General features: G+C 39.0%; 1 protein-coding gene across 2 annotated transcripts in view; it reads right to left on the reverse strand.

Moving 5' to 3' along the window:
* Positions 1-1,114: 1,114 nt before the first annotated feature.
* BZW2 (basic leucine zipper and W2 domains 2) overlaps positions 1,115-16,928 on the reverse strand; it is a 56,669-nt gene continuing 40,855 nt past the window's right edge. For both annotated transcript variants that reach the window (XM_079299989.1, XM_079299988.1), the window contains exons 7-12: positions 16,455-16,564; positions 14,481-14,651; positions 13,955-14,101; positions 9,716-9,854; positions 3,210-3,332; positions 1,115-1,571 (exon numbers count right to left, since the gene is read on the reverse strand). In XM_079299989.1, coding sequence (XP_079156115.1) covers positions 1,543-1,571; positions 3,210-3,332; positions 9,716-9,854; positions 13,955-14,101; positions 14,481-14,651; positions 16,455-16,564 — 719 coding nt within the window. In that variant the 3' untranslated portion in view covers positions 1,115-1,542. The remainder of the gene's footprint in view (positions 1,572-3,209; positions 3,333-9,715; positions 9,855-13,954; positions 14,102-14,480; positions 14,652-16,454; positions 16,565-16,928) is intronic.

The raw sequence follows: 16,928 nt of genomic DNA on the forward strand, positions 1-16,928 counted from the left end.
CTGCAGGGAAATGGGATTGGGATCTCTGCACACTAAAGACTGGCACCTTTGAGATCAGCCTAACTTTAAGATTATACAGAAAAGTGGGTTTATGTACACCAAAATAAATAATCATTAGTACTCACAAAAAGGCAATTTTGAATTTAAGATGTTTTTAGCAATAGTGGCTGCATATCAATGACTCACTACTACCACGTCACAGCTGCAGAGTTCTGTGCATGTGTTTTCATGCCCAGCAAATTTATTTTCTGTAATAACAAGGACCAAAATGGAAAGTACGCTGCTAATGCATCAGTTCTGCTTTTAATATGACTGGCTCTGGTCTTCTCGAACTTACTGGAAACATCACCATGCCATATTTCCCCTTCCAAAGATCAATACCTGTTAGGAAAAGAAATGCTGTACTAGATGGAAAGCTGGCACTCAACAGCACTTGATTTCCACTTGCTAACTGCTGTTTACAGTAAAGCTAGATACACACTGAGACTTGACACACTTATATGATCTGTAGTTTATATGAAGTGTTGGCTTTCCCTCAGAAAAATCTGTACTATCTGTTAGCCTATTGGTCCCTAATGACAAAATATACCACTTCATTAATTGATTATGCCCTGTCATGCTTTTCCCCTGTAAGAATACAAGCTTGGCTTTTCTAAATCTGATGTAAATAAATTTCAGATTTTACATGTAATGACTTCTAGTCATGCATATTTTGAAGCTAATTCTTCTAAAATGAGACAATTTCTCTTTCAAAATTCAGTGATCACCAATAACTGAGTGTAGTTTGAACTGAGCAGAGCACATTACTATATATATATCATTTGCATAAACTGCAAAGTTGAGATTCCACAGATTTGTTCCTGTACATTTTCTTTAAATTAAGGAACAGAATTAATCAGTATTTGTTTTATGGAATATTGTTAATCTGTCTGAAGTTGTATGTAAGAATGGGAATAAATATTTAACAATGATCTCTACACCAGTTAACTACAGCTGTTGATTTTTTGGGGCAGTATGAAAATGGTCTTTTGGCATTCTTGTGTAATTTTCACATGAATAATCATAAAAACTTTAGCAAGCTCAAACTTTTACATACACACTAATACCACAAAACTAAGATATAAAAGCCATTTATTCAAAAAAATGTGGTGGTGTCAAATCACATACACAAGCCAATATTGAGCTACAAACACAGACCAAACAGTTCTATAAACAGAAATTGGAGTGTTCATATACCATAGTACCTGAAAAAGACCGTTAATAAAAAGGAGTCCATAAGTATTTCATTTCACTTTTTCTATATGGCTCCTTGCTGAATGTCTTTGCCTAAGTTAGTGTACACTGAGCCAGAGGTAGAGTCCCAAGTAAAGCATCTAATGCCTCAGGGCTCCATTAAAAACCTTTATTCTTCTAAACAAAAGGAAAGTCTAGTCTATAGTTTTCTGTATGACACTGAAGTAAAGCCTCTTTGCTTGAACAGTATGGCATTCCCAAGCGCATTTGGCATTAACCTAGATTGAGACTGGGCTTTGTGGAACCACCTCAGTTCTCCTCCCCTTCAGACTCCGACTCTAGAAGAGAAGAGAGGAAAACACTTCATGTAGGTTGCACAAGAACACTGATGTGAATAATTCTATGAAAATAACAATATATCCTTCCAAAAACGAAAATGAAAATTTTCACCAGGCCTAGTACTTCCTAGGAAAGGCTGGCAGGTCAAACAGAGCAAACACAGCTTCAGGAGATGCAGGTTTACTCTGCTGCCCTCCATGGTGGAGCTCTTCATTTACAGATCTGTCACTAAAATTTTCACCATGTTCCTGTGAATTATTCTGATTCTCCTCTACAGAGCCACACAATGTGTAGCTGAATTTAATAAAGGATCAGCATTATTTGCTCACTCTTCTAATCTCTATGAGTAGACTGTACTGCTCTCATCCAGGAAGCACTCTTAAAACTATTTGCTTTGCAAATATCAATATCAGCATCACCATCCAGCCTATCTAGAAAGGCTAAGTGGTGTTACCCTGCAGGAGGTATGAAACATGTACAAACCAAATTTTTAAATTATTTCTATAGCAGAAGATACAGTTAATTTAGTAATAGAAGCAGAAGTAGTAGTAGTAACCTATAAGCAGGAATGCACATGCTGGTTTTGTAACCTAAAGCTACTTTGCATCATATTGCATTTCTGTGTTCACCTGACAGGAAAAGGCTCACTGCCAAAAAATATTACACCATAGAGATCAGATTTCTGAGAGCAAACATGGTCTGCGTGCTCTTACAGAAACATTTTGTCTCTGTTTGTACTGGACTTTGTAATTAAGGACATCTGGCAGAGGGGACATGCAGGAAAGGACAAAAATAAAGAGCAACTGAGGCATACAAGCAGAAAATTAAAAAGGGGGGGGAAGCATAATTTGACCAAGCTTGCCCACTTAAAATCTCAAGCGTGAAAGCAGCTGCCATTTTTATACTGCTATCTGAATGTGTGAATTGCTGCTAAGTTTTATCTGCTCCTTGTCACTAGTACATATTCCCTCCAAGTTTATAAAATTAATTGTATTAAATGGATGCAAATGAACCCTGATAATTCTATCCCTATCTATTACACATGGATTTATATTCCCAACTGATGAGGAAGTCTTCTTCCATGCAAAAAAGATAACTTATTCAGTAGAAGTATTTTCCTATCAAGAACATGAGGAAAAGCAAGTTAGGGACTAAAGAAACTAGTTCCCCTTCTAAATAACCACTTTAAAGCAGCAAATACAGACCATATAATGTTAACCTGACCATTCAGCTAAAGCCAGTTTCAAGAGCCAGGGCACAGGCAAGTTCATGCTATATGCCATTAAACATGACAATAACAAAAAGGCACTGAAACAGAAAACTGTTCAGCTGCAGGTGTCAGCACCAAGGTACTTGATGCTGTCATCAGTGCAGAGTTCCTCCCTGCAGAAGCTAGAAGAGTTTATCTATAGACAAGTGGTACCAATGAATAAAGGTCTTCATAGGGACACCATAATCACTAAAAAAGCAGCAAGTGTTGTTAGGTTTTGGCATGCCTGGAAACAGCTGAGACTATCATGACTGCTATTATGTATTTTGAGTCCTGAAAACTTCATATCCTGGTACAACTAAAATGTGAAAAAAAAAAAAACCTGTTTTGCAAAGAGACTACCATAGTTCTTCAAATGAACTCATACCTTCTTCAGCGTTTTGCAGCCACTCCACAAATTTCTTCATCTGGTCAAGAAAAACACTTTTGCCTTTAGCAACATGTGCCTCTTTATACCACTTGAGGATAGCTTCTTCACTCAGAACATCAGCTGAAATACAGATCAGTGTTTGCAAAAAAGAAAAAAAATATTTTTTAGAGATTATCAGATTTTGAACATGAGAGGAGAAAAAAATTTTTAAAGGCTGCATAAACCTGATATGATTGCAGTGGAACAAGTTTTGCATGATCTATATTAAGCTACAAATACAGAATATTTAATGCATATAATGGGTTCCAGACACAATAAAATGTGTAATGAATTAGGCTTAAAATACAGTATCAAATATTGTGCTTCTGTCAAGAAGAGTTCTTTATTCATCTGTTTTAAATATACCACATAAGATTGCTGGATTAAAAAAATACAATAATCAGCCTGCACATCTTGGAAGTTACCACAATAAGAATTACCATGCTTTTTCTTGCTGTTGTATCACAGAATTGTGCATGGTTCTTGAAGTCTGAAGTGACAGATACCTCCTGATTGAACACTTAAAAGACAGCCAGTAGGAATTTTTTGCAGGTCTTAAATTGTTTTTAGCTAATAAGTTTTAAGGTCACTATTCAGACCACCCATTTTAAGGGATTGGCTTGGATGGACAGCACAGATGACATTTTTATGTCAAGCATCAGGAACAAAATAGCTGTCAGTGAGCACATGTGAGGCTGAGTACAATTCAGAATAAAGAAATACTAATAAATAGCAAGGACACTTATTGTTACCAACATATGCAAATTTAGGTCCAGCAACAGACCTCTAGCCCCAGGACAAAGCTCCTGTGATCCAGCCAAGCCAAGTATCTCAGTAATTGATGGCTGTGAAGGCAAAATCTGGGATCCACAATGGCATTTTGGCAGTTATGTAATACAAGAGGCAAGAACATACATCATCATCAACAACAACAAAAAAAATTAAACTGTATTTGTTCTATAAAAAGACTAAAGACAGCTTTCTACACCTCGTAAAAATTTCCATTCTTTTTGTCTTTGAACAAACTACCCTCTCTGCTCAAAATCAACACATTTATGTACTTCACTGCTTCCCTGAGCTTCTTGGTGCTGTCCCACCCACTGGGTATTTGCTTGCCAAGGCACCGACCCTGACCATCACCTTCTGCTTCAGCCTAAAGTTACAGCAGATGTGGCAGGGAAGGGAAGAAGACAAACAGAAATAAATGACACCAAAACCCCAAAGCATCTGATCAAATGAGACAGAGGAGACACATTTCACATATGCTGTTGAATAATAAACACATGGAAGCAACCAGGGATATGTTTGAACTTAATCAAAACTATTCCAAAACATTCAAAAGTAACTGAATGTGAAATCTGCCTGAAAACTAGGAATTTAGTAAGTGCATCTGACTGGAAATTTGCCTTGTCTCTCAGGCACTTTTCCAAAATAAAACCTCTTCTGCAGTTTACTGCAGCTGACAGTAATGCTGAGAAAATACAGGGAAAATGGGACTGAGCTGGCTCTAGGCTTTTACATACATATTGTACATATAAATTGTGCTTAGTGAAGCAACAAGAGGCACAAAATACAGCATCTTCCTGAAATCACAACCTGCCACAATGAACTTTTTCTCTAATGTTACAGAAATGCTGGAAATAAGAAAGAGGTTTCGAACATGTTGCATTAAATACTTGCTGATAATCCTTAGCAGCAGCTCAAGGACATTACAGTGTTTAATGAATCTGGATTTTAATTTAGCAAACCTGAAAATATTTCACATGGACTCATGAATCCTACAGTTTAATGTAGGAGTGCGTGCCCTTAAGTTCACACAACTGCATCTGCAAAATTACTCAGGGTATGACACATAAGAATGGGCAAAGAAAATCAGGAGAGATTTCAGGGAAAAAAAAACCAACCAAAAAAACTGAAGTAGAGCAACCCTGTCCCCAGCTCAAGCTCTGGGGCACTGTGGACACTCACAAGTATGAAGCAGCTGTATAGAAGTGCTGAAGCCCATTGCTGCATGCAGGTCACATTATGATACTGTACAAGGAAGCACCTCCAGGTAGGCACATAGCTCAGTTCAAAAGCAATAGGACTCAAGTCTGTTTTTTTTATTTGAAGCCCGTAAGGTCAATGGTTTTGTTGTCAAAGGGGAAAGTGCAATTTCTCCCTTCCTTCCCAAAACCCCAATCTGATAAAAGCAGTGTATAGTCTCACAGTGTGCCTTAAAGATTAAAACATTCACCAGTCTGGAAGATGAAAAATTTGGCTGTATTTAACTCCATGGCAATAAACCTCCTACCCTAACAGAGGAGAACAAAATGCTCTGAACTACAAAAAGGACAACTGCAATGCTCCTTTAATTTCTAAGAAATATTATGTGTAATACATTCATGCCTCCAGTGCTCATAAGGGATGGCATTCTCCCACCAGCACAAAGACGCTCAATTCAACAATCATGCAGGACAGGGTGCAGTTAATCATACCTCTGAGTTGCTTTGAAGCAGTGGGAAGGGAAAATGGAAGGAGGATGAAGGGAATGACTCATTTTGTATATATATAGTTATTCCTCATTACAGTTGATTATAGATGTGTTTTAATGGCTGAAGCTGAGCACTGCGGTTTGTGGGCGTGTGCACATCATTTTCACTGCAGTCCCAGGTGATGTCACCCTCAGAGCTGCTTTTCCTGCAGGTGCAGCCAACTGCCACTCAAACCACCCACAGCCAGAGCCTCCAGGGACGTCCCTCATGAAAGGGAGAAGCTGCAGAGGAGACTGAACAGCCCAGTCTCTCTTCTTCAGGGTTAACTGGAAAGTTACTTGAAGTTCAGGTTTCAGCTTTGCACTCAATCACCCGGTTCAAGTGAACTTCTGCTTTAACTCAAACCACATAGCCACAGGCAGTAAAGGGAAAAGCACACCCTGGCAGCTGCCAACACAGTCAATCAATCTGCAGAACTCAACTCTATTGCAGCTAACTCAGCTGGGAGAACAGAGCCTTCAGGCAAGAGTTCTTTCAATGCAAGGAATGTCACCCACAGTACAGTTAAGACCTTTCTGGTTTGTTTTGGGCTTTTCCCAGGAAAATTTTGTATTAAGTACCACAAAAAGTAATTGAATAATGAAGATATTTAAAGATAATTGTGATCCATCAAAAAACAAAAACCCTGTATGAAGTGAAACTTGAAGATTCCATTCATCTAAGTGTTGCCTGCAGAGTTTGAGAATCTCTGTCAGTCTGCATCATTTGGTTTCTGTATTTCTGTACTGCAAAAGAATATCTCTGAGGCTTAATTATGCCTCAAACTAGAGTCCTATTCCATGTGTACTAGTGATCAGTTATTTCTTCTTGCATTTTGTAAATGCTGTCTTGAATTCTAATGAAAAAGTACACAGAGGCTTTGTGCTTCCTGTTCAAAGGATGATATTCTGATCTTTGTGAAACAAACCATCATTAATTTCAAGTGTCAAGATTTCACATTTGAAATTTCAAGGACAGACATAAACTAAAAAGAAGGGGGATCAACAGGTGAATATGATATATACATATATATATACACAAATATATATGCATTCCAATAACAACAATGCTTATTTTATCAATAAATAAGTGACACATTGCAACACAGAAGAAACTAACAAACAACATAAATCTTACAATGCAAGCAAAGAAACCAGCAATCTTACTGAGTGCCACTCAGAATTCAGTAATTCTTATTTTGCAACTGGCTTTTAGATCTTGGTCAAAATGCAGCTGACAGATTAACAATTGTACTGGCTTTAAGTGAAAACCTGAGAAGCAACATGATAGCTATAGCAACATCTTAGGGAATCAGTATAGAACTGGACAGCTTGTTTTTCTCTGTACTGTCTCAGAAACATAAGGCTAGAACAGTAATAATACAAATAATAATGATGAGGAGGTTTAACCAGCTGTGGAACTGCTTTTGTAAATTATACCTACAAGCTGGTAAGAAGCTGCTGCTACTTAAGGGAAAACAGGGCTTGGGTTTACATTGGGGAAAAAACAGATGTTCCTTCTTGTTTAGAGACAGAATAATAAATAAAAAAATCAACACCAAAGATTTTCAAGATCTTCTAGGTGCTAATGAGCCCCAGCTGTCAACATGTTTAGGTACTTCCAGGTAACTCATAGGAAAGTAATCCATGGGCTATTTCATAATGGAAATATGGAAAGCATTAAGATGCAAGATATTGGACATGCTGATGAGAGTAGGCATAGAACTAAATTTGTCAGAGCATGACTGGCATTAGGTGCCTACCATCACTGCTGACTATTTTTATGTCCAGGAAGCACTCCCTCATAATGAGTAACAAGCAACAAACTGTCCACATTCATGCTGGCACAAAGCTGCATTTTTATCTGCCCATTCACAGATATTCAGATATCTTTATTTGTCACTAGATGAAGTTCACTAGGGACCCTGAAACCTCTCTAGATCTTGTACATAATTACTGAAGAACAACAGAAAGGGGAACAAGGCTGTCTGCTGTTCCCTCAGCCACTGACACAGCCAGTAACAACAGTTTTAGGGAGCTTTTTTCCTCAACTATTAGGAAACAAAAGATATGCTGTCATTAGGAAATTACCTAAATAAAGTGTATGTCTCTAATAAGACTTGGTAGTTTGGTTTTAGTGGATAGATATGAACTGAGGAGAAGGAAAGGGTGAAATCTACCAGCACTGAAACAAATAAGAGGCAGGAAGCAAGGAACTGTATAACCCACACCATGAGCCATTAAAACTCAATAGAGTCATGTAGAAGAAACAGAAGCTGAAGGCCTAGTGCTCCCAGAATCTTCTCCAGTTGAGAAAGTAGCATGTCTCACCTAATGGACACTGTTTAACTCCAAAGCTGCCAAAATCAGATGGAGCTGATGCTCCCTGCATCCAGCACCCAGAAGGGCCCTATGACTGTAATGCTATAGGGTCAGGCAAGCAGCTGCCAGCAGGCAGCAGGTCTGTCAAACAGGGCAGATCCAGCTTCAGCCAGGAAGGGGCCAGGAGGGGCTGGCAGCCGTGCTGCCCCATGACTGCATCAGATGGCAGAGGCAGGTGCTGCAGCACACCCACCCCAGGTATTCCAGCACGAGTACAGGCACTGCACATACTGCACAGACCATACAGCACCTCCAAACACTCCTCTAGACATCACATGAATCCTAAACAGTATGTGGCACCTCTAGTGCTGAGGCTGAAGTCTTCTCAGCCCTCTGAACAAGCCTGCCCAAGTGATCTCCAGAGAGAGAAGAAGAGCACGTGGGGTGAGCAGAGTAGGTGGGTCTTCAATCATGTTAAGTTTAATATACAATTCAGTGATTTATTTTCTTTTTAGTTTTTAAATGCTTTGGGAATGTCAGGCTTGCTCTTGCAGGCTAACACAGTAATGAGTCCACAAAAATTCCGAAGGCAATCCTACACAACACTATTTCTGGTTTGACCATCAGTTATGTTCTGAGTCCACTGCAATTACGCCTCTCATTCACCATGTCTAAAGCAAATGTTCTTTTCCAAAGAAAATTGAATCAAGTGATTGCTGCAGCTTGCAGCCTCAAATTGTTCCATGGTCATTAACAGCATTTACAAATTGTAGAATTTGAGGCCAGAAGGACAAGGTGCATTGCTTTTTCATTTATCATTGAGGCCATGCTATATTGAGAGGAGGATAGAAATAAATCCACATGACTCACTTCCTTCTGCCTTCTGAAACCATGAAATTATTTTAACAGTTGGAACTATTTTGCCTTGAACATGTACCTGGACTCAACAGGGTGAACAAAGATCAACATTAGGGTCCTACTCCTGCTGATTTTTCTCCTCCAACTATTTATAGCAAAAACGTCAGAACAAACTGTTAGGCACCCACCCATCACATGCAGTGCAAGACCATTAGTCTCTATGACAACCTGATCAGAATAAACTTGTGAAGAAGTCAATTTCACAATAAAAATGAAATCCATCAAAACTATAGCACCTGCAAAAAATTGGCAGGAAAAGAAGAATAAGAAAAGCTCCTTCTGGTAGGGAGTGAGTAAAACAAAAAAACCTGCAACTCCAAACCCCTGAAAAATCTTCCTGCTAAGAGGGTTTGCACTTTCAAGGTTTCTTAAAACCAAGCTCTGATCTACTTTTGAAATCTGCCAGAAGTTTATAGAAATGTCTTCCTAGAACTAGTTTTATACAATGACTAAACTGCACTTGAAGTGACTGGACAGTGCTTAATCCTGCTCATGCTCCTTGAATATGGGATGAAAGCAACAGAGGAAGAGAAGGGCTTGTTTTGGCTTTCCCTGCTGCCACACACTCATTTGAACTATCAAAGCACAAAGTATTCCAGAGTTCAACACCAACACAGCCTTCTCATATGCACTACCTGGTGAAACATCACAGGAGAGCAGCTGACACTGAGAATCCAAGCACAGAATACACCAGTGGATTATACACTTTTACCTTTATAAAAGAGTACCACTATCTTCTGAAAGGCTTTCATGAAATGGATGTTGTCATAACAGTACTCCTGCACCTTCTGGAGAAGGATCAACTCCGACTGGCCTTGAGTGCTGAACACAGCAAGCAGGGGGGCATATTGCTGAAAGGAAGAGATGGTAACAAACAAAATGCATGTCAGTACGCTTAAAAATAAATAAACTTTTTTTGAATAAACATCATGAATTTCATCCTTGAAAATATTTCACTGAAACCTTAGATTTACTTGCACACTGCATTTTCTAAAACACATAAATGCATATACACAAATATCCATGATGTTTTGTAGCATGTCCTGCATGCTGTAAACTAAAATTCAGTACCACTTAGTAACTGAATTCTGTAAAATCAATTTATAAAGCCCACAATCTGGCATTACTTCTGTCATACATTTCACAATGCAGCATTCTGTTCATTCAGGAGTGATGCTTTACAGATGTTCAGAACATAAGACATCTCATGACGAAATACATGAAAAAAGTGTCTAGTTTCACAGGGGTTTTAGAAGTCCCAGGATACTGAAATAAAGCAAATTATTCCAAGCTAACTATGATCAACTACCCTTATTTTTTCTCATTACCACAGTCAAGAATACCATGACACCCTTTGGTAAACAGCAACCTTTTTCCAAGCACAGTATTAACTGCTACTCTTACTATGACAAGACAGTAGTAGTAAATTTCATTGTCTTTTCCTGGAGTTGATAATAAAATATACAGCAAAAACTTATTTGTTGTGCAATTTTCCCCTCTTATTTCAGATCTTAAAACTAAAAATTACTCTGAAGGACCATATCTTTCCTTAAAAGCTAGTGTTTATATCTTTATCTCTTCAATTTCCTGTCATCTTAGCCTGTGATGAGTCCAGCTAAGACTGCAATCAAATTTAAGATAATAGTAGGAGCATTTTTCAGAGATGAAGTTAAATTACCTTTGATCTTCAGAGACCCTAATCATACACACATTGCAATTACTACTTCTTTTGCTCTTGCACTAATCAGCTCAGCCTTTCTTCCAAGTTTTCAGTAACCCCCAGTTCAGCATTCTCCAGCTGGATTTGGAACAGCCTGATATCCCAGAGTTCTGATCTGAGTGACCAGGGCTGCTGCTTGTCTTAGGTGACAAACCACCCACCACCCCCAACACTGATGGGCATGTTTAAAAGTTCAGCCCCTCTCTGCAAGGGGCTACATCCTGAGGGGTGATCCATGGAAATAATTATTAAAACATAAGAAAATCAACTGAAATTTGAAAGGTTGCTCCAGAGAGCATTTTTCAATAATTATCAGCTATTTAGAAGAACACTAAATCACAATAGCAATGAGCAGCTCAGTAGGCTGATGGTATTTAGTACTTTGGGAAGAAACTCCCTTAAAATGGCTAGATGGAGCTAACAGCACAGGCCAAGTTTTTCTACTCCTGGCAGGTATAGCCACATTTGAGAAACAACGTCAGTGCTTTGGTAAGAGCACTGAAAAGCTTGTGCAGGCTGAGTAGCTCTTTTTCCCTTTTTAGCCCTTGAAGCATCAAGCTGGTATCTAGGCAAATTGCAAGGGAAGCAGGGCAACATACAGTGCAGTTGGTTTAATAGCCTGAGCAGAACTCACCCTCATCCACATGTTTGTGAAGTCTATAAACATTAATAACTTCTAATAAAAGGCCTATGTTTTCAGTTTGGAAGTAAATTGTCTTCATTTTGCCACATCTTACTTTATCCCCTTCACATTCCTCCCTCACTTCTCAACTGGTACAGGCTCACAGTTACAAGTTTCACAAATGTCTGACTGACTAAGGAACCTTCTTTGCACTGCTGGCTGAGCAAGTGGCATTATTTTCCATTTGTATCACGTTAGAGAGCAGGAGGGGGCCAGCACTCACACTGCTGTGAAGCTCACCAGAGCCTTGCCTCCAGTGAGAATTGTCTGGAAGATTGTCATCACCCAGGGAGAACATCTCTTCTCTGCACTGAAGGAGGCTGAGGCTGTAAGCCCAGTGTCACAGTGAGGTTACTGGGACAATGAGGAGCTTATTCTGTGAGATCCAGGGTTGAACAGCTTGCCCTGTCTCCTCCTGAGGTCAGCTCCTGCTGGTCCTGCCATATGGATGGCACACATGACTTTTACTGCACTGCCTGAGTACACTGGTTCATGGCTACCAGTCTCCACCCTGCCATTAGGTAGCTACTGATCCAGCAAGGCTTTTTAAGATCTGTAAACTAGGTCAATACTCTGTGTTCGGACACATCTTTTCAGGGGTGCCTTGTGCACAACTTACTGGAAGAATCTGGGAAGTTAGAGACTGGTATCCAGATGTCAAAGCTCTGACAATGTGCTTTGTGAAAGTTACCTGTCAGCTAGAGCCATACAAGAATAAACCTCACCATCTGGCATGTCACACATCAAGTATGTATTTATACACATCCCAATCACAGCACCAGGTCAAAGCAACTCCCTGACTGTTTCCTGGGACACTGACACACAGGAGGGCACAGAACTGAGCTCTGTATCATCCTAACACTGTTAATTCACTTTCTGGAGTTGGCTCATACACTGAGGTAGCTGACAGACCTAAGAGAAGGATCCAAGATCTGTCTCCAGCTATCCCTAAGGGGAAGGATGTGACAAATGCCGTTTCATTTTTGAAGACTGAACTGCAAAGAAGCAGCTATCAAAGTTTAAATTTCTATTAAAATCTTACCCCTGAGTGCAAATAGTAAATATCCCATACAAATTTTCCTGCTTTTAGAAAATGGATGTACCTAGAAAGATGCTTATCTTATATAGGCAAGACACCTTAACCTAATTCACTGGGGGTACATACATAGCTGATGGATTGGGTCAGTGAGATGTATAGGGCTAAACATTCAGTCAACAAGATTTGTACTTGTTTCTTTTTTCTGTACTATGTTTCTTTTTTCCCAGAGTTCAAATATTCCAGAAAATGTTTGTTAATTTGCCCTGCAGTACTAGACAGTAAACCTCAATGGATATTTTGTTACAATTCAAAGAGAGATAATCAAATTTTACATCAAAAGAACAAGAAAAACAATGTCTCTCCTCCTTCTGGAAGCTATCTTGTCTTTCCCCTGCTATTTGATCCACTTGAGAAAACTTGAAGGCATTCAGTCTTACCATCAAAGACTACACAACATCCCAAGTGGCTGCATTTCTAGGATTACTGATTGGGAAACCAAAATCAGACAAAAGGACAGCAGCAGTAGGAACTAAACCAGCAAGAGAACACCCAAGTATGGGGAGACATCCAATGTGAAGAAAGATCTATTTTACCATAAATAATAAAGTCCAGACTGTTTTTGTTCCAGGGCAAAACTTTGAAGCCCTGGCTATGAGGGAATATTCTTTTTGTCACAGATTACCTGCTTAAAAGGACTAAATCTGCTGAAAAGCATCTGCTCTCAGATCCAGTGTCTAGCACTGCACAATTACTTCAGACTTAGATGAGGAACATCAATGATGACAGTGACTGATGCCTCTGCATTGCTTTGGTGTTTCTTTTCTATCCCAAGGCCTTTAGTTTTGGTACCACCATGCAAATGGTGGTACTGCAATATTGCATTCTGTCTTTTTAGGTATTCAGTTGCCTTGTCCTCAAGGACAGTAGTTGGATCAGAGAATAACCACACTGTATGCACACAGTCCTAAGCCAGCTCCTGGCTTTTCACTTGACCACTCACTGATTATCTAGCTACCACAGCCAACATTGGCAACAATCAATTCACAGACTCTGGCCTCAGCATTCCTGCCTGATCTATCCAGCCCTCTGCACAGCCAGCACAGGTGCTGCCACACCATGCTCCCAAAATGCCTTTGCTTCTGGCAAAGACATTGCAAAGACACTGCAGGCTTACTAGTCAGGTCTGAGCAGGTAGATTCCCAGCAGCTGCTTAGCCCTGCCCCACTGCAAGAAGCCTCTCAGGGACCTGACACCCTGGGAAAGCACAAGGAAGAGGTGCTCAGGCTATGAGCACCTTGGCTTGCTCTGGCACTGTGGAACTCAGGGTACTCTATGAGCAGAACTACCTCAGTTTTTGCATCTGACTGAAGTCAGATTATACACAATGCTTGGTATGCTCAGCATCAGCCTTCAAAAATCTAAATCTCCTGGATTTAAACAGGTAAAAACTTGACAGCCAAAGAATGCATTCTGTGAATTCACAGCTTTCTTCTCCTCTTCACCCACACACCTTTAGATGTTTGAGTGCCTGCTCTGCAACCAGCTCTTCTTTCTTGTTCCATTCCACAGCATTCATGACACAGGTCCAAAGGAGACCAATCACTGCTGGCTCTGGCAGCTCATTTCTTTTCATTTCTTCTTTTACATAAAGCACTACCTGGAAAAGGAAATAAGGGACATTTACAATGAATCAGAAATTATGCTGACTTTCCAAATACTTGTAATCATTTACAACACCATGGTGTAGAAATATTAGGAAACAAAATCAGAACAAGATTTTGTGCTTCCCCTCCAACATAACAGCTAATGATTTTAAAGGATACATGAAGGAAACCCCCCACATCCAACAGATAACTACACTTGGAAATCCAGAGGATATTTGCCCGCTTTAGTCTTAAGCACTGAGTGAACTGATGAATAACTTAAAACAGCTTAAAGAAAAACAGAAGAAATCTGTTCTTCTCTACCTAATGTTGATTTAAGTCTTTGATTATGATTATATAAACAGAAAGTTGTAAAAATACCCCCACTTTTACCTCCTTAATTGGGCATTCCTGAGAGAGACGTTCCTGTAGTTCTTTTTGAAGTTCTTTACGAGTCCCCAGTGACTGCTGAACTCTAAGGAAATCTGAGAGCTCTTTTAGACCTGCTTCAGTAAAATACTTGGCAAAATGGTCCACATTCTGCCGGTTGGCTGGAAATAGTTCCTAAAAAGACAGGAATGCTCTCTGTTAAATAACCAACTATGACTCTTGACAGAATGGAAAGAATGTTTTTGAAGAATGAAGAGTGGGAATAACCTGTTACTTCACTTAAAACACTGCTTGTATCCACACTGGAAAAGTCAACACTTCATTCATATTGCAGTGTTTCACTCTAGTGGAGGGAAAAAATGATGTCCAGTTAGCAATAAGCTAACAGCCACTCCATGTGAAGTGCATGTATTTGTGAATAGCCACAAGCACAACACATTGCTAAAAACAGTCCTAAGAGGAGCCATACTTTTCCCAGATTCCCAGAGTCTTTTAGGGAAAGTACAAAGAAAAAGATGGCAAAGCCATTATAGGCAAAGCACACTTATCATGCCCTTCCAGCACATCCACACATTTATCTCTTAAGAAAAATACATTCAACAATACATAAGAGGGCCCAGCACCCTGGCCTACCACTAATGCATCATTTAACAAAAATCACAAAATCCACTATGTACTGTTAAACATTAACTCCTGTAGGCATTTCTAACTAAAAGACACTGTCAATTTATGAAAGTCCAGATACTCAGAAAAGTTAAAAGTTAAAATTATTCTCAAAAAACACTATAGAAAATACCCCATATTGGAAAGCATTCCATGGCATTTGGTTACCATCCATTCTTGGTGTCCTAACAATGATCTGTGGGATGGATAGCACATTATTTTAACAAAGAAGCTGGAGACTTTCCATCTATTTACTTACTGACTAATGAGATTAAGAAGAAACTTTCATGAGGGCTTCTATGCTAGGCAACATCATCTGATACTTTACAGTTGTTTAACAGAGAAGAGTAATGAGAGCAACAGCTGAAAGTTTAAGTCAGTCAAGCTTGTAAGAGAAATAAATGCAGTTTTCTTCCTCACCCCCCCCTCAAATAAACAGTGTAATTAGCCCATTTTTCAGCTTAATGGTAAATTATTTATGATTTGGATATTTAAAATCAAGTACAAATTGAAGAGATGAAGAGGCATAGGAGGCTGCTTCACTTCTGAAAGATACTTGCTTAATTATATATTATTGAGGTAGAAACAGGAAATACTGCAGAGTCTCTGGGCAGTGCTACACAGCAAGTGTATTTGACTGGATTATTGCAGCAGCAATCCTTCTGAGGATTAAAAAGCCCCAAATGATCTTCAGAAAAACCCTGGGAGAAAAAGGCACACGAAATTGCTACATATTCATATATTCTCTGAATACCTTGCTACAAGCCCAGAGCACAGGTTTTGAGCCCTAAGGCTGAAAGCCTTCCTGCACTGCACCTACTAAGTCTGCTGTCACCACTGCAGGACAATTTATGCTACCTAGATGGCTACTGCTGCAGCAAATTAGCTTACTGTTCATTCACTACACAATTTAAACACTGATGCTTCAAAAACTCATATTCTAATAATAATTTCTTGTACTTCATATATTATTTACAAAAGGAAAACATATTTAAATTTGCTGGTATGTTTTGCTAGCAACAGTTAGAAAAAAAATCCCCATTTATTTAATTCCAAAGCCCCATATATACAGTCTCTCAGAAGGCATCTGACTACAGGAAAAATAGACAGAATGTAAAACCATGTGAAACTTAATATTCCGGAACCTGTATCAATGCTACAGCCATAACAATATTGCTGTGTTTAAAAACATTTTAGAAACGCTAACAGAGTCTGAGGGGGAGTTAACATGCTTACAGCAAATTACCATCTGCATTTCATTTCCTTCTCTTTCCCTGGGAGAGATAAAGATTATTGAAAATATATTGTACTTACTAGCAATCTCTTATCGAGGTTGGCTTTTCTTAAAGCAGAGGTAACAGAATTGGCATCTTTCTCTGCCATCCATGCTTTAAAAAGCTTCACAGCGAAAGAGGCTGCAATCCCTGTTAGAGAAAAGCACAAAAGATGTTTCAGCAATTTTCAACATTAAAAATTAGAGTTTATTTTAAGAAGTTCAAGGTTACAAAAAAGGTACAAGACTGTGAAATGAAAATACATTTATGACAACAGAAACAAACATGAAGCACTGAAAAGCCTATTTTTCCTTTAATGCAAAATTAGTTTTCTGAATTATGCTAGATTGCTTGGAAATATTTTTTTCCCATCTCCATTCAGTTGTTCAAAGATTTTCTTCGCAATTATTTTTCCGACATTCCCTGACTGAGTACAGATGAGTACAGTGAGTACAATGCAAAAAGAAAAATTATACATTAAACCAATAGGAAATTATTGGCACAAAACAAATGA

This window comes from Erithacus rubecula, assembly GCF_903797595.1.
Source record: "Erithacus rubecula genome assembly, chromosome: 3".
Taxonomy (NCBI): Eukaryota; Metazoa; Chordata; class Aves; order Passeriformes; family Muscicapidae; genus Erithacus; species Erithacus rubecula.